This window comes from Heterodontus francisci, chromosome 37 (assembly GCF_036365525.1).
Source record: "Heterodontus francisci isolate sHetFra1 chromosome 37, sHetFra1.hap1, whole genome shotgun sequence".
Taxonomy (NCBI): Eukaryota; Metazoa; Chordata; class Chondrichthyes; order Heterodontiformes; family Heterodontidae; genus Heterodontus; species Heterodontus francisci.
The window spans coordinates 24530540-24553745 of record NC_090407.1 but is presented as its reverse complement, the minus strand read 5'-3'; the positions used below and the strand labels follow the sequence as shown (position 1 = coordinate 24553745).

The 23206-nt window shown below is 43.6% G+C and overlaps 1 protein-coding gene across 4 annotated transcripts in view; it reads left to right on the top strand.

Moving 5' to 3' along the window:
• nbl1 (NBL1, DAN family BMP antagonist) overlaps positions 1-23206 on the top strand; it is a 33599-nt gene that overhangs the window by 5777 nt on the left and 4616 nt on the right. For 3 of the 4 annotated variants that reach the window (XM_068016790.1, XM_068016792.1, XM_068016791.1), the window contains one exon: positions 21476-21667. In XM_068016790.1, coding sequence (XP_067872891.1) covers positions 21480-21667 — 188 coding nt within the window. In that variant the 5' untranslated portion in view covers positions 21476-21479. Of the gene's footprint in view, positions 1-8869; positions 8968-21475; positions 21668-23206 lie in introns of all 4 variants that reach the window. The other variant, XM_068016789.1, reaches the window with a different exon arrangement.

Sequence of the window (23206 nt, the reverse complement as noted above, 5' to 3'; positions counted from 1 at the left end):
TGGTAGGAAGATAGATGAGTCAAAAAATCCTGAGTTGGGAAACTGCCTTCTCGACCAGTGCTGCTGCCTGGATACTAACACCATAGAAACTTACAGCACAGAAGGAGGCCACTCGGCCTGTTGTACCCGTGCTGGCTCTTTGAAAGACCAATCGAGCCTCGTCCCACATCCCCGCTTTTTTCCGCAACCCTCGTTCACCAATACCTATCCAACTCCCTTTTAAAATTCTGGTATCAACTTCCACCCCTTTTTCCAGGTACAGTATTTCCGATTCCGACAACTCTTAAGTGAAAAAATTCTCCTCATCTCCCCTTTTGATCTGTTAACAATGATTTTACGTCTATGACTTCTAGTTGTTACGAATTGCAATTCTTCTAGTAAGGACACCAGGGAGCTGCTGATGGAGATACTCACTACTTTCCCCTCTGACCCCTTATTTCTCCTCCCCCTCCCCCTCCTCCAACACCTCCCCTCATGGGTCTGAGTTCCTTCTGAGCGCCACGAACCTGCATTTGTCAAGGTACAGAGAGATTTGGGTGTTCAGGTCCATTGTTCCCTGAAGGTGGCAACGCAGGTCAATAGAGTGGTCAAGAAGGCATACGGCATGCTTTCCTTCATCGGACGGGGTATTGAGTACAAGAGTTGGCAGGTCATGTTACAGTTGTATAAGACTTTGGTTTGGCCACATTTGGAATACTGCGTGCAGTTCTGGTCGCCACATTACCAAAAGGATGTGGATGCTTTGGAGAGGGTGCAGAGGAGGTTCACCAGGATGTTGCCTGGTATGGAGGGCGCTAGCTATGAAGAGAGGTTGAGTAGATTAGGATCATTTTCATTAGAAAGACGGAGGTTGAGGGGGGACCTGATTGAGGTGTACAAAATCATGAGAGGTATGGACAGGGTGGATAGCAAGAAGCTTTTTCCCAGAGTGGGGGATTTAATTACTCGGGGTCACGAGTTCAAAGTGAGAGGGTAAAAGTTTAGGGGGGATATGCGTGGAAAGTTCTTTACGCAGAGGGTGGTGGGTGCCTGGAACGCATTGCCAGTGGAGCTGGTAGACGCGGGCACGATAGCGTCTTTTAAGATGTATCTAGACAGATACATGAATGGGCAGGAAGCAAAGAGATACAGGCCCTTAGAAAATAGGCGACAGGTTTATATAGAGGATCTGGATCGGCGCAGGCTTGGAGGGCCGAAGGGCCTGTTCCTGTGCTGTAATTTTCTTTGTTCTTTGAATGCGAAAGATTCACGCATCAGCATTAAATAGAGCCAGAGTGATCTCCCCTTCCATCAACTCAGAAGGGTTGAGAGGAATTTTTCAGATGTTCCCCCCTAACCAGCCTGGGAATTTACCTGTTTTTCCACCTCTCCAGGCGATTACATGGTGGGGCGGGGAGCATATGTTTTGTGATGTATAAGGCGTCATAACTATATGGGGCAGGCTGCATGAGCAGCAGGTCTTTTCCTGTCCCTCATTTGTGATGTGCTTGGTATGGGCTGTCAGAGAACGTCAGTCACCTGATCAGAAAAAACCTATTTAGAGAGGCAGGTGAAGGAGCGTAGGGGAGGCGGTGGTGTAGTGGTAATGTCACTGGACTAGTAATCCAGAGCCCAGGCTAATGCGCTGGGGACATGGGTTCGAAATTTGAATTCAATTAATAAAGATCTGGAATGAAAAGAAAGCTAGTCTAATGGTCACCATGAAACCACTGCCGATTGTTGTAAAAACCCATCTGGTTCACTAATGTTCTTTAGGGAAGGAAATCTGCCATCCTTACCTGGTCTGGCCTACATGTGAAAGCAATGTGGTTGATTCTGAAATGGCCTAGCTAGCCACTTAGTTCAAGGGCATTTAGGCTTGGGCAACGAATTCTGGCCTAGTCAGCGACACCAACATCCCACAAACAAATAAATGCAGGGTACTACCATAGTTGGAAAGAGGAGAGAAGGGAAGTTTGGTCATGTGGTGCCAAAAGGGTGGGGTTCAAAGTGAATTGCAGGACACTGCAAACTTTAAGGGCTCTGAGCAGGTGAAGTGTTCATACTGTGGGTGTGATTACTGAGTAGACAGAATAAGAGCAGTCAGCAACTCTGGTGAATTCAATGTGGAACATATATATGGATAAACTGGAAATGAGGTATAAAACAAAAGCAGTCCACAACCTACAGGGAATAAAACTATAGTGACTGTGTCTAAGATGCACTGATGGTACATGTCGGTGTGATGCTGCAAACCCTGTCTCTGTGTCCAGCCACCCCACAACATGATGGTAGGCATCCATCTGCATTTGAACCATCAGACCCTTTTATCTCTACAGGATGAGGAGGTACAGAAGCACAGCTATGAGTTATGATTGTTAGAATATGACTAGCAGTAGTTGCTCCAAGTCAGGCTGAACTTGATCCTTCAAAAAAAAACACGGTTGTGTTCACAGTTTGTGCACTGAAACGGTGTGCTGTGGGGAACCAGCTGGCAGATTTGTGTCTGGCTCTCCACACACAGAGATTACTGAGAGTTGAGTTAATGTGGGTTGCTGTCTTGCTGCTCTCAGAGGCTGGTGCCGAGAGCTACTGGTGTAACATTTCTACCCTCCAGCCCGTCCCCCACTCTCCAAGTCAACTGGGAACATTGTTTGGAAAGGAAGGTCTGCAGTGTGGAATAAATACACTCAAAAGTCACACAGCCAGTCATTTAAGAAGTTGTGATTGGTGCTTTTGTTTTCCGGCTGAGATTATCCCTACGTGGCAGCAATGGGAGCAGGACCTAGAGCCTCCTTGCCTTCGCTGTTTGGAACTCTCTCCCTGAACCTGCCTGTGTCTGTATGTCTAAGGACCTCCTTCTCAAAATCTGTCTTTTCACCAAAGCTTTTAATCGTCTCTCCTAACTCTTCTAGTACGGCTCAGTATTCCTCTCTGTATTGTGAAGTACCTTGAGAAGTTCTCTACATCCAAGGCACTATATAAATTTAAGTTTATGACGTGCACTGTTTGCCTGTGGGATTTCCTTATCTATGGCGGACAAAATGTTAATAGGAAAATACTGTTTACTTCCGCAAACTTCTTGGGAACACCATCCCCTCCCCTGCACCCTTCACCCCAGCAATGCCAGCCATGTCTTCATGGTCTAGAATTGGTGTCAAAGTTTGTTTCATAATTCTCCTGTGACATGCCTTGGGACGTTTTACTATGTTAAAGACGCTATATAAATGCAAGTTGTTGTTTAAAAATCCTCCTTCAAACTCATATCTTTGACTAAGATTTGGTCACCCCTCCCTTTGCACTGTTTGATTAGGAAGCACTTTGGGACGTTTTTCCACATGAAAGGCACTTTCTAACGGCAAGTTCTTGGTGCTGCTGCTTTCAGGGGAGCCTTTCAAACCCCTTCTTGATGTTAGCTGTTTTAAAAATTCTTTCAGGGGATGTGGCCATTGCTGGCAAGGCCAGCATTTATTGCCCATCCTTAATTACCCTTGACAACTGAGCGGCTTGCTAGGCCATTTCAGAGGGCAGTTAAGAGTCAACTTCATTGCTGTGGCACTGGAGTCACATGTAGGGTAGACCAGGAGAGCCAGATGGATTTTTATGGCAATCGATGATAGTTTCGTGGCACCATTACTAAGACTAGCTTTCAATTCCAGATTTTTATTAATTAATTGAATTTAAGTTATCCCCCCAGGGGATTAGCCCAGGTCTCTGAAATACGCCACCGTCTTCCCCCCTCCCCCGGGGACATCAGCGGCACCTCGTTCTAATACTGCCACGGATCCGGGATTATAATTTAAAGGGTTGCTGGACTCCAAATAAGGGAACCCTAAAATGGAATGCAGGTCGCTCCTGCTGCACACAGAAAAATCTCTTGGTTTTTGTGAAACTCAGAGAGGCCTGAAATCAAGGGTTGAGCTGCAGTTGTGTAGCTGCACTCCCAAACTATCCAAGACTTTGGCTGCTGTACAGCTCGACAAACTCGTTCAATGCATGAGTCACTTCCCCAGTGGGTGACTCGTGATGTAGCTCCGTGGTTGCCCGGTCCGCTCCGGACTAAACTGACCTCCTTGGCAACAAAAACTGGGGCAATCAGAATATCAATCTCACCGAGATGGCAGGCTTGTGCCCAGCTCATCTGTGGGAGCTGGCACAACTGGCCAGGGTCTAGGGAAGAGGACAGAGCTGCTCATTGTTCAACTGACACGTGGACAGCAGCTTTGGAGACAGAAGCACTTCAATGTTGGATCCTCCTCGTTTACAAGTTTGGATGCAGTATGGTACAGACCTGGATGAAACAAACGTAGTTTATTGAGACGGCACCAGGTCAAACGCTGTGCTGGAATCAAACTTGACAACATATAGATTGAGGCTTGTCACAGCAGGCTCCCTTCTGCACCGGGCTAAGCCAAGTAGCTGCGATGAAAACAAAACTTAATTTTTATTTTTGCATTGAAGTATTTTAAATATAAGATACAAGATTTGTAAGGAGAAATTTTGTTATAACTTGAATTTTTGAACAGATAGAAACTACAGGTCAGTCTCTAATTGATGGTAAAATAAGCAGACGAGGAAATAAAATTGTAATGACCAGTGAACGAAATGCACAACAATGTGGACTGTTGCAAATGTACTGGGTCAGGATCTGATTAAACAGTTTCATATTGTTCAGCTGCTATCATTCAGTTCTGTGCTTTGAGCTGATGTTCAGTGTTAGCGCAATACCTGTTTGCAAAACATTTATTTAACCAGTGTTCTGAGGTCATTCTGACTCTCGGGAGGTAAGGAAGTAATTTTCAGTTTGAACAGCACAGTGCCTCAGGACACGAGACAGGAGCCGCTCACATTAATACAGCTGGAAATAACAAGTAACCCTCAGCGAGAAATGCTTCACCCGGTTCAAAATCTGTAACTTGAGTACAGGTCGGGCCTCAGTTAGGGACACTTGAGATGCATTTGAACCAGGGCTCCATGGAGTTAGTTGCACCAAGATCGCCCCAAATGTAGGGATTTATCTGAATGGGAAACTCCGATTTTCCTACAACCATGGGATTGTAACATGAATGGCTATTGTTTGAAAAGTTTGACTGTTTTAACCTCACTCAATACAAGCTCAGGACATGAATAATCATTGGCTGATATTCATCATGGATTTAACTCAGACAACATGTTTTGAAGTGGGCTGTTTCAAAATTTTTAAACCAGAAACTGAAAGTTTGCTTACTTAAAATAATCAAAGGCCACTTCCTTTAATTTATGGTATGGAAGTATTAATTATTGCTTTAGTTTGGATTTATGATGAATTTCAAAGCAAGCATCAGGCCCTGAGCCCTGACCCTTCCCATGTCCATTTGGGCCTAGGTGTAAGACAGCAGCTCCCTACTGCTTCACTCTTGGTACTCTGACCTGAAAGGTTAACTCTGCTTCTCTCTGCACAGATGCTGCCAGACCTGCTGAGTATTGCCTGTTTTTATTTCAGATTTCCAGCATCTGCAGTATTTTGCTTTTAGTGTAAGAGTCTTACTGTTACAAACCTAATTCTCACTCAGACACATCACTGGACCCACATTGCAGAGCAAATCAGTCTGCCCAGAAACAGAAATTCCCACATTTCCACTATCAATTTACTTTTTCTTTTCCCCACTTACGAACATACATACGAACATACGAATTAGGAGCAGGAGTAGGCCATCCGGCCCGTTGAACCTGCTCCGCCATTCAATAGGTTCATGGCTGAACCAATTACTCCACATTCCCACCTACCCCCGATAATCTTCCACCCCCTTGCTTATCAAGAATCTATCTACCTCTGCCTTAAAAATATTCAAAGACTCTGCTTCCGCCACCTTTTCAGGAAGAGAATTCCAAAGTCTCACAACCCTCTGAGAGAAAAAATTTCTCATCTCTGTCTTAAATGGGCGACCCCTTATTTTTAAACAGTGACCCCTAGTTCTAGATTCTCCCACAGGGGGAAACATCCTTTCCACATCCACCCTGTCAAGACCCCTCAGAATCTTATATGTTTCAATCAAGTCACCTCTTACTCTTTTAGATTCCAGTGGGTACAAGTCTAGCCTGTTCAATCTTGCCTCGCAAGACAGCCTGCCCATTCCAGATATTAGTTTAGTAACCCTTCTTTGTACTGCCTCCAACACATTTACATCCTTCCTTAACTAAGGAGATTAGTACTGTACACAGTACTCCAGATGTGGTCTCACCAATGCCCTGTAGCTGAAGCATAACCTCCCTACTTTTGTATTCAATTCCCCTCGCGATAAACTATAGCATTCTATTAGCATTCCTAATTATGTGCTGTACCTGCATACTAACCTTTTGCGATTCATGCACTAGGACACCCAGATCCCTCTGCATCTCAGAGCTCTGCACTCTCTCACCATTTAGATAAAATGCTTTTTTTATTCTTCCTGCCAAAGTGGACAATTTCACACTTTTCCACATTATACTCCATTTGCCAGGTCTTTGCCCACTCACTTAACCTATCTATATCCCTTTGTAGCCCCCTTATGTCCTCTTCACAAGTTACTTTCCTACCTATCTTTGTGTCATCAGCAAATTTAGCTACCATACCTTTGGTCCCTTCATCTAAGTCATTTATATAAACTGTAAAAAGTTGAGGCCCCAGCACAGATCCCTGTGACACACTACCACACCACTCGTTACATCTTGCCAAACAGAAAATGACCCATTTATGCCTACTCTCTGTTTCCTGTTAGCTAGCCAATCTTCTATCCATGCCAATATGTTACCCCCTACACCATGAGCTTTTATTTTCTGCAGTAAGCTTTGATGTGGCACCTTATCGAATTCCTACTGGAAATCTAAGTACAGTACATCCACTGGTTCCCCTTTATCCACAGCACATGTAACTCCCTCAAAGAACTCCAATAAATTGGTTAAACATGATTTCCCTTTCACAAAACCATGTTGACTCTGCCTGATTACCTTGAACTTTTTGAAGTGCCCTGCTATAACATCTTTAATAATAGCATCTAACATTTTCCCTATGACAGATGTTAAGCTAGCTGGCATGTAGTTTCCTGCTTTCTGTCTCCCTCCCTTTTTAAATAAAGGAGTTACATTCACTATTTTCCAATCTAACAGAACCTTCCCAAATCTAGGGAATTTTGAAAAATTAAAACCAATGCATCAACTATCTCACTAGCCACTTCTTTTAACACCCTAGAATGAAGTCCATCAGGACCCGGGGACTTATCAGCCCGCACCTCCAACAATTTGTTCAGTACCACTTCCCTGGTGACTGTAATTTTCTTGAGTTCCTCCATCCTTTTTATTTCCTGACTTATAGCTAATAGTGGGATGTTACTTGTATCCTCAACAGTGAAGACCGATGCAAATATCTGTTCAATTCATTAGCAATCTCCGTATTAACCATTATTAATTCCCAGACTGACTTTCTACAGGATCAACGCTCACTTTTCTTTTTAAAATATCTATAGAAACTCTTTCTATCGGTCTTTATATTTCTTGCTAACTTTGTGTCTTTCCAACCCATTCTCCAAACTTGAAGATGCCTCAAGAATGTGCAGTTCTCAACTCTGCTGAAAATTGCCTGAATCATTCCGTACCAGAAGTCCATGTAACATTCTCCAAATGGAGTGGGATAATTTGATCTGACAGCCTCTGATGTTTGTGCTGTGAATCTCCAGTGAAGGCCTGTGGATGGAAAGCATCCCCTTACTCAGCTCACAATGGCCAATGAGAAGAGAGGCCATTGCAATTTGGAGTATAGAGGAGATGTTTGCACATGCAGCTGAGTGTCTTGGAATTCCGTCAGCAACATGCAGATGACAGAGTAACTTGACAGAGATGGGCAGCTGCTGAAAGTTTGGGACCTTTGGGAACTTAACCATGCTCTTTGAAGCCAAGCTCATTCTTCAGATGCTCTCTGGCTCCAGTCATTGCAAGGAAATTCATGAAAGTGGACTGCGATGACTGATAACCCCTCCATTCCTTGTGTCAGGATTTGCCTAGTCTCTGATTTTCGTGATCCCTATATCATGACTGAGATCAGCCACCAGTACACAGGAATGGATTCCCCATTCTTCGACATGTTCTTTTATCCTTGTTCTTTGCTCCATCTCACATCTCCTTTCGGTCCCTCCCCGTTTCCTGACTGAGAGGGCAGTCTGGTGACCAGTTTCTATCTCTTCTGCTAGGCAGAGGCTTCCTGGGAGTGGTACTGGATGCCTGCTGGGCGCTCCTTCAGTGACTGGGGAACACCAAGGGTTTATTATATGGGGCCATTGAGGGGCAAACTCAGTCCAATTGCAGCAATGCTTCCAGTGACTGTAACTGAACGAACGTATTGATGTTACATTCTGTTATAATGTGTTGCATGGTGTTTTACATCCTGTTCCAATGCTGTAAATTGAACATACAAACAGCAACTAGTGCTCATCGTGGGCAAACCCAGGTGAAGGGTTAAGGCCTATACTGCAGGACATTATCAAGATTGAAAAGGAGAGAAGTTGAGGTAACTCAGGAGGTGGTGATTAGTTGACTCCAAGCTTCAGTTTCAAAAGCCTGTCGACTATATGAGGAAGGGAAGATTAAGGGAGATGAAGGGATTCCCCAATTTTGAGGACTAGGGAAAGTATGTAGGACTCAGTACAATATTTTGATTTCAACACAGTGCGAATGCAGGGAGGACAAAAACTGTGTTGGACAAGGTATTTGAAGCTTAGGAGGAACAAAAAAGGAAATGGCTAGCTTATTAGGATAAGTGAACTAGTAAGTTAGACCTGTAAGTAACTGGTACTCCAGGGTGAGGGTCAGGTTCTGTTTATTATCCCCCAATGTTGTTAGTGGTTTATCTTCCAATAATACTTTACTCCCCATCTCATAGGAACAAGATGAGGCCATTCAGTCCCTCGAGCCTGTTCCATCATTCAATTCGATCATGATCTGTACCTCAACTCCATTTTAAGGAATCGTAGCCAGCAGGTTTGGTTCAGTTCCCAGATTTTTTTGAATTATTGATTCAAATTGAAATATTTGGGTGAATGTTTGGGCCAATGAAGGTGACTGATGTTGTGCTGTGGGATGCCAACACCCTTCACTATTGTCAGTGTTACCATTGGGTTACATGACGAGTGTTAGGAAGGGGTTCATGTTGCAGTGTTTGAGGTGATGTGGGTGAGACCCTATGACCTAGATTTTAACCGCACTACCTGGCTGCTTGATAGTGCCAGTGAGAGGCCCACTCCATTTCAAGGGCGAAGCCTCATTAACATATTAGCAGCAAGATCGACTCCCGAGAAAGTGTCCCAATGCGGCTTTGCATTACAGCGCAATATTGGTCAGCCTAAAAGCCAATTGAATCTGGAAAAGGGTACGTCAGTGTGGGAGGGTGGTTATGAATATGGAGAGGGGAGCCTGAGGTGCCAGCGGCCAACATTGTTTATGTGGAGGTGCAGACCTGTCTCCTAAAAATAATTTTAGCACTTTTTTAGGCCTCCTGCCCTCTGCCAGCTTTACTGAACAGGTTGTCCGGAGAAGATGCTCTGCCCAATCAGTAGCTAAAGTGGCAAGGGGGATTAACATGCCTTCTTAATTCAGCTGGGCACCTCAGCCACTCAACAGAAGGCTCCAGGAAAATTGGTGGTGAACAGGAATATGATGGTAAATCCATCATCTCCATTTTAATTCCACTACTGTCCTGTTACTGCCTGGTGGAGGGAGTTAAAGGGCAGGATTTTCCTTCTGGGGGTGGGAAACAGGTCAGGACTGTTGCCAAACCCACCCCTGGGAAGCAACAGTCACTAATTGGGATTTTCAAGGGGGAGGACCCTTAATTGGCCTGGAGATAGGTTCCCCATCCAACTATGTACAGTAGGCGGGCTGTTGAAGCTGGAGGGCCAGTCAGAGGCCTTCCAGCTTGAGCAGAGCAGCAGACTGTAGTGCAAGGTAAGTAAGCAAGAGGGTGCTTCAAGATGGAGGTACCCTCCAACTTCTTTAAATTAATTAAAAAATAGTAGCAGCAGCCAAGCCACACTGTGGTTGGGCGGGGGGAGGTGCGGCAGAGGTAGGGAAACCCCTCTGCAGGGCAGCCTGTGGCTGTTCCTGCATCCAGGCAGGCAGTGAGAGCCTCTAGGCTTGCCTGGTGTGCTGGTCCTACAAGCCTGCTGTCAGGTGCCTGAATGCAGGCACCTAAACTGGCCCCCGCCACTGCTGGAACCTGGAGTCCGATTGGAAAATTCCAGTCGGCCTCCTTTAATTGACTGCAATTAGGTTCTTAATGAGCCTAAGAAGCTACCCACTGCATATACGTGGGAGCCTTGCTGGTCCCCAATCCCGCCTCCGCAAAAATGGCCCGGTAGTGGGATGGAACCAGGGAACTGACACACCAGTAAGTCGGGCTACTTTTAGCTGCTTCCTGCCTCTGATCTTGCTTGGGTGGGGGTTGAAAATGCAGCCCAAAGTCTCTCCCTGTGTGCCCTGTATGGTCGGATATCTGAGTAAGAGTATCTGCTGTGAGTAGTTTCAAATGAAAAATATATTCCATTCCTGGGCCTGTTGTGCACTGATCCCATTCGCAACCCAGGGCAGTGTGTATTGTTTCCATTCATAGACCTGTGTGTTGTACATTGATACTATTCTTGGCCCGCGGCACTGAGGGTAAATACAGATTTTGACATTGGTAAAATTTAATTTCTCCATTGTTTTGTTTGTAGAGTAGGAAGTGATGAGACAGTGAATGGATTTTAAAAGGACAAGTACAGTAAGGGCTCACTAAATAATGCAATACAACATGTTGGCTTGCGAAGGCTTGTGAGCATATATGTTTTCTTTTCTAATTATACCCTTTGTGCAAACAGAAGAGTGGGTATGGTGTGTAGATGTGTACTGTTATGAAAGTGCTTCTATTTAAAGAAAAAAATTTTTTTTTCTGAGGACTCATATTTAAATTGTGGAAACGGATCCATTTTGGACGGCTGAAGATTTCATAGATGTTGGACTTTGTTTTTTAAAAGACGTTGCCAGAAGGACACTTGAGGTCTTGTTTGAAAACAACCTTTACTGGAAATCACATGCTTTCAGCTCAATAAGCAACAGAAACCTTGGTGATTTAGGGAAGATGTTTACAGCGAAGTGACATGTCACGATTTATGAGGGGCAGGAGGTTCTGATTTGCTGTTTGTTTTCGCTTCTGAGATATTGTGTTGGTTCATTTGGGATGTGGACTGTGTTGAAAGCAGTTGGAGATAAGCCTACCAGAGAGAAGCCACCACCAGCTCATCCTTTTCCATCTCTTTGAGAAGCCCTGAGAATCGAGTGTAAGAAATAGAGAAACTGAAGCAGCATTTCTTCTGAGATGCTCCTTGAAAGCTTGTCAGATTAATCCCGAGACACCACCAGAAAAGAACTGCTCCAGAAAAGATCTCAGTGACCCATCTATGTGTAGTCGGACGCCAGACTGTATGCCAATTTGGGACAAAAACGATCGCCTCCATTTTCTTCAAGAATTCACAAGTATTTGGCCAAAGTATTTTTGGTTTTTTTTTGTACAAGAGCTCTGCAGAGAAAATCGTGTGTGTGTGTGTGTGTGTGTGTGTGTGTGTGTGTGTGTGTGTGTGTGTGTGTGTGTGTGTGTGTGTGTGTGTGTGTGTGTGTGTGTGTGTGTGTGTGTGTGTGTGTGTGTGTGTGTGTGTAAAAAGGAACTTTCATATTTCAATGTGTGTTAATTCTTTGCTTTGTTACTGGATAAGTCTTTGTTTTATAATAAACTGATAATTTTCTTTATTTAACCTGGTTGGTGTATTTTATTCGGGGATAAAGAGTAGATAGAGTATATGATTGACCATATTGGTAACTGGGTAAACATTTAAATATATGTTGTGACCTGTGGAGAAGTGGAACTAGAAAAGACAGTGCACTCCTCCTGCTTCAGTCATAACAGTATGTGGTGTGGGTTCATTTGTGAGGTTCCATTTGCCAGACTGAGATGACCCAGTACTTCATAGAATATGATAGACCTGGAGAGAAAGCACAGTAGAAGAATTGGAGGAGGCATCAAGGGCATTTCTGGGAATTGGAGCAAGTGAAGGAACAAAAATATTCAGGGAGATTTCCTGTTATTTTCTCCAGTTTCAGGGGAGGGGTGGAAGTGTTTGTACAGAGGGCGGTAGGTCAGGGTTTACATCAAATTTACAGCACAGATACAGACCATACAGCCCGAGGTCTCTGCAGCTGTTTATGCTCTATATGAACCTTCTCCCATCTTACCTCATCTAACCCCATCAGCATATCCTTCTGTTCCTTTCTGCCTTTTGTACTTATCTGGCTTCCCCTTAAACCATCTTATTAAGGCATATGTGGATAGTGCGGGAAAGTGGAGTTTTGGTAGAAGATCACCAACGATTTTATTGAATGACGGGGCAGGCACAAATGGCCAACTGGCCTACTCCTGCTCCTATCTCTTATGTTCTTAAATGCATCTATGCTATTCGCCTTAACCACTCCATATGGTAGCAAGTTCCACAATCTCACCACTGTCTGAGTAACGAAGTTTCTCCTGAATTCCCTATTGGATTTATTAGTGACTGTCATATATTTATGGCCACTGGTTTTGAACACCCCACAAGAGGAAACATCTTCTCCACATCTGTCCTGTCAAACCCCTTCATAATTGTAAAGGCCTCTGTCAGGTCTCCTTTGGAGAAAAGATTCTGAGGATGGGTGAATACTCTGGAGTTTTTTTTTTGGATTTTCATTGAGAATTAGGAGGTATATAGAACCTCCTCAGGAGAGGAGGCAGTCCGGGTGTGGGGTGGTGTGGGGGGAAGTCATTGAATCCACAATAGGCTAGATTGTACATGACCTGTATTGGCTTTTGTGAATCCCTGATGTTGTTGAGGCATCAGTAGGACAGAGGGGTGAAGGGTGATTTCAGCCCTCGCTCCTCTCATTTAGCTCCCAGTAGGTGTTCAGACAGCGGTATTGGTGGAGGCTGTGGAGCAGTTTATTTTCAAGCCACCTACTGTCCTGACTGGGGAGTGGTGCTCAGCACTTGGGGGAGCCTTAAGGAGATCAGAAAACAAAACCAGAATTAGCATTAAATTACTTTAAAGAGCGCAAGTATATAGCTGCTTCTTTATCCAAGAACGCTGACATTTTGCAAGTCTTTTCTTGTCCCTGAAATGTTGGTAAAGGTCAGGTTTCACTGTTGCTGCATTAGCAGTGGGTTGGGCTGAAACATCAGCAGAGAAACTGTCCTCCCCCTCCCGGCTCTTCCTTTCAGAATGGCTGAGCTCTCATTTTTTATCAGATTTGTGCATCCCAGGGAGGGTGGATGTTGCTGATTCACACACACACAAGCACACAAACACACACACACACAGGTTTCCTTCTAAAACTCTGAGAAAGGAGTTTCCCGGGACAGCAAAAACTCCTTTGTGAAAAAATTGTTGCCATACAACTGGAAAGTTCAAATTTGTGCCTTGCAGCCAAATCTGCTGCCTCCATCAGGCCAAGTTGATTAGATAGAGCTCGGAGTTTATATAACCTTTCAAAACAGGCCAAAATAATCAAAGCCAATGCATTTTTAAATGAGCAATAGCTGTGTAAAGCAATCAACCGCCAGCCTAGATCTGTCAGAATAACATAGTTAAGTTAGAGAATCATAGAATAGTAACAGCACAGAGGAGGTTATTTGGCCCATCGTGTCCATGCCAGCTCTCTACAAGGCCTACTCAGCTACTCCCAATCCCCTGTCTTTTCCCCATAGCCCTGCAAATCTTTTCTCTTCAGATAATTATCAATTCCCTTTTGAAAACCACAATTGATCTAATCCACCACACTCTCAGGCAGTGCATTCCAGATCCTAATCTCTAGCTGTGTCAAAAAAAAACTTTTCCTCATGTCATCTCTGGTTCTTTTGTCAACCTTAAATCAGTGTCCTCTGATCTCGACCTCTCTGCCAGTGGGAACAGTTTCTCTCCATCTACTCCAGACCCCTCATGATTTTGAGCACCTCTATCAAATCTCCTCTAAACCTCCTCTTCTCTAAACCTCAGCTTCACCAATCTATCCACGTAACTGAAGTCTCTCATTCTCGTCAATCTTATCTGCACCCTCTCCAATGCCTTCACATCCTTCCTAAAGTGCAGTGCCCAGTTTCAGTCTGTAATGAGGCAAAGGTGGCTTCACTCAGTGTCCGGGTATTTTCAACTTTAATCAGAGGTGTTCCCAGCTTTTGTATGGTCTACAGCACATTCACTATGCAGGGTATGGATGAGTAGAGCAAAGTGTCATTGAACAGGACTGGGCATGAAAGTCTTACTTTACATGGGCAGTTCAAGATGTTGACATGTCAGTCTGGCATGGGTGGGCAGGGTAAGGATGTTTAATGTGATACGTCCATATAGATCCTTAGATGTAAACATAGATTTAATTTCAGTGATAGATTAATAGTTTTGACAATATGGGAACTAGGATCTAAACAGTTGCAGAAATAATAAATAGCAGCAGGATGGAAGGTGCCCACTGGGTAAAAATACCACCTGAAGGGGTACAGATCAGGATAAGCCCATGTTTGAACCCTGGTCCAAGCTGAGTTAGCTGGTTTCAGATGGGGACTCAGTAAGGGTTGGGTAAAAGGAAATAAACTGGAGTTTCTGCCATAGATCGCCATAAAATGACAGCTGTTGGAAGTATGCTAGTGTGGATGTTAAGTGAGGAAAAGATAAGGCTTGCCTTTGATTGTTTAAAAAAAAATGTTCACGGGATGTGTGAGTAATGTTGGATAGCCTACATATATTACCCATCCTTAGTTGTCCTGAGAAAAGGATGGTTCTTGAACTGTTACAGTCCTTGTGCTGATGTGCTCTCACAATAGTGCTAGGTAGGGAATGCCAGGATTTTGACCCAGTGATGGTGAAGGAATGGTGGTATGTGTCCAAGTCAGGATTGTATGTACCTTAAGGGGAACATGGAGGTGATGATGATCCCATGTTATTGCTCTTCTCTTTCTCTGTGGTGGGTGTTGCTATTGAAATCAGCTTACAGGGTTGCTGCAATACATTCTGTATACAGCACATATTACAGCCATAATGTGCCAGTGGTGGAAGGGGTGAACATTGATGCCAGTGGCAAGGATTGAATGCCTCTTGTTTCGGCTCAAACATGAAACATGGGTTTTTGGATGAGGTGTCAGATTGGTGCCTGATACCTGTGAAATCACAAATATTAGTTTAACCCATTTGGTCTCCTGCTCCCACAATACTAACCCAGCATCTCTCCATTATAGCATTCAACTGTTTCTTAAATGGGTCCAATGTCTTGGCCTCAATCACCGTGCTTGACTCCTGGCAGAGTATCTGCTGCCATGGTGTATGTGTAAGTATTGTGTTGTGTTTGCTTTCTCTATCCCATTAAGTATCTTGTAAGCCTCTAAGATGTCTCCTTTGGAGGTTGAACGGCTCTAGCTTCTCGTGACATTCCTCATCGTTCATCCTTCCAACACCAGAGTTCAGCGTTCAGTCTCATAATCCTCTGCACTGCTTCTCAGGCCTATTGTTTCAGTGACCAGAACTGTGTGCACTAACGAGGTGCAGGATGACTAGAGCATTGTATAGTTGCAACATGACATCTTTGGCATGTGGGAATTTGGGGTATGATAATATAACCCAGCATCCTTTTTGCGTTCTAGAAACAGAAAATGCTGGAAGTACTCAGCTGGTCTGGTAGACAGAGAAACAGAGTTAATGTTTCAGGTCAATGACCTTTCATCAGAACTGGGCGCTGAGATATTTTGCTTGGGAAGGTTGATGATACAGTTTACATTGCTTGTTCTAACTGCTCGTTGCTGATTATAACTTGCTTGTTGACTGTTTAAGAACAACTGATGCTCTGGTTTTGATTATTTTGGCCTGTTTGGAAAGCTATATAAACTCCAGGCTCCTTTGCTCCATTTGGCTGATGAGGAATGTAGCTCTGACTGGTAGAGAGCCAGCATTCAGTCTGTGAGAGTTAAGGGCTGTGTCGGTGCCAGTCCAGTTAAGTAAACTTAAAAGTTTCTCTGTGTGATGAATTTTAATTGTTAAGCTTTTACACCCCTGCCAATTCTGATGGTGTAGCCCTATCTGTAAAACCTATAATGTAATTTCCATGGGAATAACATTGCATTGTGTGTTTGGCATAGGAGGTGGCATTTTACAATTGTCTAAATAAGGAAGTTTGTTCATGGTCAGTATCTCTCTTCTGCCACAGCTCCAGCAACCCAGGTTCGGTTCTGGGTACTGCCTGTGCGGAGTTTGCAAGTTCTCCCTGTGACCGCATGGGTTTCCTCCGGGTGCTCCGGTTGCCTCCCACATGCCAAAGAATTGCGGGTTGATAGGTAAATTGGCCATTGTAAAAAAAAAAAATTGCCCCTAGTGTAGGTAGGTGGTAGGAGAATTGAGGGAAGGTGGGGATGTGAGAGAGAAAAAATGGGATTAATGTTGAATTAGTATAAATGGGTCGACATGGACTCGTTGGACCGAAGGGCCTGTTTCGGTGTTGTATCTCTCTCTATGACTCTATGACTCTGTTGCTATTTTCATTTCATGTCATCTGTTATCCATGAGTTCTACATCCCAGAGCCGCAGCCAGGGACCAGCTTTCCATGTACTGCACACGCTGCAGTCTCTGGGAGGGTCCAGCTTCCTTACCTGTACCATTACTGCCTTGAGAACTGCTGATAGGATCTATTCAAGTAGGTTGGCTGAGTCCTGCATCATTGCTTCCTTCCACCAAAAGTGTCTGATGGCGATGCTGCGTGAGACCCATGGCGGTACTTCCTATGTCATGTGTGAGACCAATGGCGATGCTCCCTCAGTTATTGGGTGAGTCTGATGGTGATGCTCTGTCTCCTGGGTGAGTCCTGTGGCACTGCTCCCTCAGTCATTGGGTGAATCCCTTGTCGATTCTCCCTCAGCCATTAGGTGAGTCCGGTAGTGATGCCCCTTCTCTCCCAGGTGAGTCCCATGGCAATGCTCCCTCTCCCCCTTCACTTGGGCGTCTGTCCACAGTATCATGACTAAGATTGGAGAATGGTGGAGGTCACATGCAACACTCTGAGATGCATTCTGGCTGCAGCACACCATGCATACTTTAGTCAGGTTGATCCAATTAAGTTATAACAAGATAACGTTAACACATCCTAAAGGCAAATGGCCCACTATTTGAGTAACTGAGGGTTGCAGGAGTGTATTAGTGATAGAATATAAATTGTATTTTTTTTTAATCTGCTGTATTTGCAATTAATAGGAATTTCCCCCCTACCACTTTCTGTTCTTATTGGCTATTGTCTCTCTCTTCCCCATGGGTAACACCTTACTCCACAATGTAGCGACCGTCCTGTTGATTATATTTCTCTGTGCCTCCAATCCTTGTCTTCATCATATGTGTCAAGAGCTGCATAACTATTGAATACTGGGTCTTCTGGCACTGGTCATCCTCTTTTTCTTCCTCCCCCTGTTGATGGTCACCAACTTCTTTTCCTCACTTCACTACTGCTCTGTATCAGAAACTTTACCTTAGTGGGCTGGATTTTGCAGTCAGCAGCGAAGCAACAGTGTCGTCACTGACCTTGAAAAGTGCCCACAATGGTCTAGCGATCTCTATGGCATAGTTTTCCCCTTTCCCAATGCCAGTTTAAATCTGCTGTCAAGTCAAACGGATCTCCAGGCATCATCTGCAGGGTGCCAGCAAGCAGGGTAAGCTGCCATTCAAATTGAAGTATTCTCACAAACAGCAAACCAGGAAGTTAAAAGCACTTGTGGTTCACTTTTACTTGAAATATTTCAGACAGTGAAATAAATGGATATGATTGTATTAAGGTAGAAGCTAAAATATCCAAAACAAACTTGCAAAAAAATCCACCTATTTTAATTTATTTTATCAATGCAGAAATTTGACATTTCACAAAATATAAAATTAGCTTTTCAGGGTCAGTGAGGGTGTTTAGCAGTGATTATGAACTTAGTCTGCTGTTAAAAATCCAGTTACACCTCATTCAACAAGGTGTAACTTTTTCAAGGATTTTTACAGTGAGACGAAAAGCATAAGAGTGGAAATTCTTGGCAGTTCAACAATTTCCCATTGATTGTAGTCTCTGCACCCTATGGAAGAGCATAGACCCGCTAACAGCAACTTCCAGATTTCCATGTTGTTCTGGGCATGTGCGGAATCTCAAAGTTGCTGTCAGTTTTAATGGAGTAATGATTGTGAATGCTGACTGTTTCACCATCATTATCGCCGCAAAAGCCAGTCCAATATGTAAAGGTGGAGAAAGAAAGGTTGAGAAAAAAATGTAAGCTAGGTCGTTACTTGAGAAGAAAATAGCTTGGTTTCTTGTTATGGGACTGAAATGTCAGTGCTAGCTCTGTCCTTGAAGAGTGTTTATCTCAAGGTGCCAATTAACTGATTATATTGAGCAGATTCAGATATGGGACCACTGAGGAGAAATGAACAGCAGTTGACATTCTGACATGTTCTGTATCCATGCGCTGTTCCTTCTATTGCATATTCAGCTTTTTATAATCTGCTGAGCACAGAACTTGACCAGCAAAAGGTGCAGCTGGTTAGCGTAGCTCTGGTACCAATTATGTTGTGTTTTGTTTTGTGGGTGGAGTGAGAGAGACAGGCGTGTCTCAAAATTCACTCTGTCACTCTTTGCAAGCTTGAGAAGACTCTGAGAAATTGTGCTTGGGTAGGAACAGACAAGTGAACGACTCTCCTAATCCATTCTATGCTCCAGAAGCACTGCTTCCTACAGAACAGTGCACAGACTAGACCGTGTAGCAGTCTGGGAATTCACTAGCCCAGCTGAAGAGTGTCAAAGTGGCACTTAGATTAGGAGGGTGCACAGAATGATGCAGGTCAGTATAAGCACTCTAATTCAAACTAAGCCATGAGAATTGGACAAGGGACTGTTTTAAATGCTGTGTCTGAACTAGGTATTCTTGGGTTCAGCATCAACAGCAACTGGTAAGTGGACCTTGCGCCCCTTATGTTTGAAAGTTTACCTTTAATAGCTGATATCTAGCCTTACAAAAGCATGACCTGGGGTAGAGTGGAGTGGGGTGGAGTGGGTGGGAGGAGGTGGTAGTCCTAACAATGAAATCCCACATTATGTGATTATTGCAATCTCCCGTGTGTTTCCCCATCTTCTGCAAGGTGGACTGAAGAGCATTCTGGAGGATGAGGTCCATTATGAATTAGCAAGCTGATTTATTTTACATATGATATGTGAACAGAGTAATTTTTATAGTGAAAACATAGAAAATAATTATATATGCAACATTATCCTTGTTAGTAGCCTAAATACACTTTTAAGGCTAGTAACTTCCCTGAAACCATTTGACTCTTAAGCAGGGAGCTCTCACTCTATCTTATTGTCATATCACACCTCTGAAGATCTGTGTTTCCTTTCTTGGCTTGACAGGAGGCCAAATGTTTGACCTCTGACCCTCTGCCAGATCTCTCTGCTTGGGGATTGACCCTATTGAGCTGCCAATTAAACTTGATTCCATTGTCCTGGGCCTAGATTTCAGACAACCAATCTTGACTAAGCTGACATGAACACAACCGTTCCAATAAATCACGTGAATGTTTACTCGAATGTTTTCAATGAAACTCCATTATGTCGAGCTGATTTGGTATTTGGGAAGCACCATTCCGGTTGCTTTGACGATGTCTAATTTACATTCCCAGCATGGTGTTGTTCAGGAATATAATCCTTGTTGAGCTGGTTTTAAATTAATTAATTTAAGCACCTTTAATATAGATTCCCCCAAATTCCTGTTGGGTTATGTGGTAAAAGAAAATCCCAAGGCATAACCTGGTTCAAACTAGAAAAAAAGAAAATTTAGGACAGATAATAGTGAGTTATTCTTCACACACACAGAGTGATCAACACTCCCCAATAGAATAGTAGAGGAGAAAACCCTAGATCAATATAAAGAAGGCAGAAACTGCAGGGATGAGCTAAGATGGGCCAAATGGCCTTTCTGATCTACATCTGTTTTGTAAAGGGCTGTATATAAAAATGAGAATGGTGCAGAATGGAGTGATAACAACCCAAAGAATTCATTAATGTGAGTGAGCTATTAGGACACTCAAATTATAGCCTTTTTATATTTTCTTTGCGATAATGAAACACACTTAGCATTAGTCTAGTAGAGGAAGGAGTGCTTTGGTCAGAATCTATATATCGGTGCTTTGGGAAGTCCACCATTACCATGCCACCTTTCCCCTTGTAAAAGCTCAACAAAGATGTTTAGATATGAAAAACTTTAAATGTGATCTTTTCGATGTCCAAGTTGCAACTCTGAAAAATATGAAGGAATTATCAAATGATGCTTAAATCAAAGTCCTCCTCCTACTAGACTGGGTTGAGGGAAGGGAGAGATTGCAGTCTTACTGCAGTGTAATTTAAATGCTAATGTTACTGTCGAATATATCTCATGTGGTGTGAGGCTGATGTGGGTGTGATTGTACTGTATTTTCTCTGTCTTTCTGAACTAAAAAGGAGAGAATGGAGCTGCCACCTCTGTAGGTCCAGAAGAAGTTAAATCTAATCGTATTATCTTTATGTGAATGGTATTGTTGCCAGCAGCCTGAATGGTCGGTTTGATCACCTGCTATGATGCTCTTGAATATTTACATCATTCCAACTCAGACATCCTGAAATGTGCTGATGTGAGATATTTATAGGGATGAAGATAACATCCTCTATGCGTAAATAGGAGATGGAGACAGCCGGAATGAGCTAAATTGGGTCAAATCCATGTGCTCTATTCCAGCACAGTGAAGCTCGTGGTATTGGAAACTGCATCGTGTCATAGCAGATGCATTGGGGCCTTACTGCTTCAGAAATAACTCTACAGTTTTAATAATTTAGAGATATAGCACTGAAACAGGCACTTTGGCCCACTGAGTCTGTGCTGACCAACAACCACCCATTTATACTAATCCTACATTAATCCCATATTCCCTACCACCTACATACACTAGGGGCAATTTACAATGACCAATTTACCTATCAACCTGCAAGTCTTTGGCTGTGGGAGGAAACCGGAGCACCTAATGGAAACCCACGCGGTCACAGGGAGACCTTGCAAACTCTGCACAGGCAGTACCCAGAATTGAACCCAGGTCGCTGGAGCTGTGAGGCTGCGGTACTAACCAATGTGCCACGTTGTGCTCGGAAATTCCTTCTTGGTGAATTCTCAACCTATATGTACATGGTTGTGCCCATGGCACTGAAAACCAAATGGGAGAAATCAGGACCAATTAATGGATTTAGAGTGAGGGGAGGCGGGAAAAGAGAGAGAGAGAGAGTTGGGGGAGGGTTCATGCATTTCATTCTCTTCTCGCCTCCCCACCCCTCCTTCAAGTGGATATATCTATGGGTTGAGCTATTTTTTGACATGAATACTCATTGCTAATTGGCATCTTTTCTCACTAGGACCATGGTGGAGCAGTTGACAATGATGTGTTGGTTCATGTTGGGCATTCTGCTTCCAACTCTAGTTGTTGCAGCACCTCCTCCTATCAATAAACTGGCACTGTTTCCTGATAAAAGTGCCTGGTGTGAAGCAAAGAACATCACCCAGATAGTTGGCCATACCGGATGTGAGTCAAAGTCCATCCAGAACAGGTAAATACAAAAATCAATCTGTTAAACTAGTGTTCTGAATTGTATTTGAATTAAATGAAAATATCAGAATGCAGAGGACTGGAAAAGACCATCACAGTCCATCTGGACAGTCCCAATGTCTAGGAAATAATCATATTCCATGATACCTCTCATACCCCTCTGTCAATCTTTTTCTCCAGTTGCTTATCCAGCTCTCTCTGCAACTTACAGATGCAGTTAGCCCCTTGCCACATTTCTTGGAAGTTTGTTCTGCACATTCACCATCCCCAATTAGGGATAAGGAGTAAAATCAAGAGGATCCTTTTTATCCAGAGCAATCAATTTGGAAAATAATATCTCAGGGAAAGTTATCAAAGTTGACAGTATAAATAAGTTCATAGAATGATTACATCACAGGGCGGCACAGTGGCGCAGTGGTTAGCACCGCAGCCTCACAGCTCCGGCGACCTGGGTTCGATTCTGGGTACTGCCTGTGCGGAGTTTGCAAGTTCTCCCTGTGACCGCGTGGGTTTTCGCTGGGTGCTCCGCTTTCCTCCCACAGCCAAAGACTTGCAGGTTGATAGGTAAATTGGCCATTATAAATTGCCCCTAGTGTAGGTAGGGGGATTGTGAGAGGGTACTGGGATTAATATAGGATTAGTATAAATGGGTGGTTGATGGTCGGCACAGACTCGGTGAGCTGAAGGGCCTGTTTCAGTGCTGTATCTCTTAAAAAAAATGAGCACATACGGCCCGTCGAATCCATGCTAGCTCCCTGCAAGAGCAATCCAGCTAGTTTCACTTCCCCCCACCCTTTCCCCATAGCCCTGCAATTTTTTTTTCCCATCAAGAACTTATCTAATTCCCTTTTATAAGCCATGATTGAATGTGCCTCAACCAGCCTTTCAGAAAGTGCATTCTAGATCATAATCATTTGCTGCCTAAACAAGTTTTTCCTCATGTTGCCTTTGGTTCTTTTGCCAATCACCTTAAATCTGTGTCTTCTGGTTCTAGACCCTTCCACCAATGGGAACAGTTTCTCCCTATCTACCCTGTCCAGACCTCTCATGATTTTGAACACCTCTATAAAATCTCCTCTCAACCTTCCCTTCTCTAAGGAGAACAACTCCAGCTTCTCCAATCTATCCACATAACTGAAGTCCCTGGAACCATTCTAGTAAACCCTTTCTGCACCCTCTCTAAGGACTTCACATCTTCTTAAAGAGATAGTTAGCTGGATTTATGCAGAGGAAAGATTGAGGGATATAGTGAGAAGGTGGGCAGTGCAAAAGGGATTGGCTTGTTGAGCCTAATAACTTCCTGTTGTTCCTAAGAGCTGTTTATTTTAAGATGTTTTGGAAATTGTTAGTGACACAAAGAATTAAATTGTGTGAGCTGGTTTGCTTTCAGGATTTAAGGCTGGATATTATCCAGCGAATAGTCTCGGCTTCCAGTAAATGGAGATTTGGAAATAGATGAATGAGAATATTGAGTTTTGACTTTGATATAAAACTACTGCTCATGTCACATTGCTCCTTAAAAAGACCTCAGCTGTTCCTG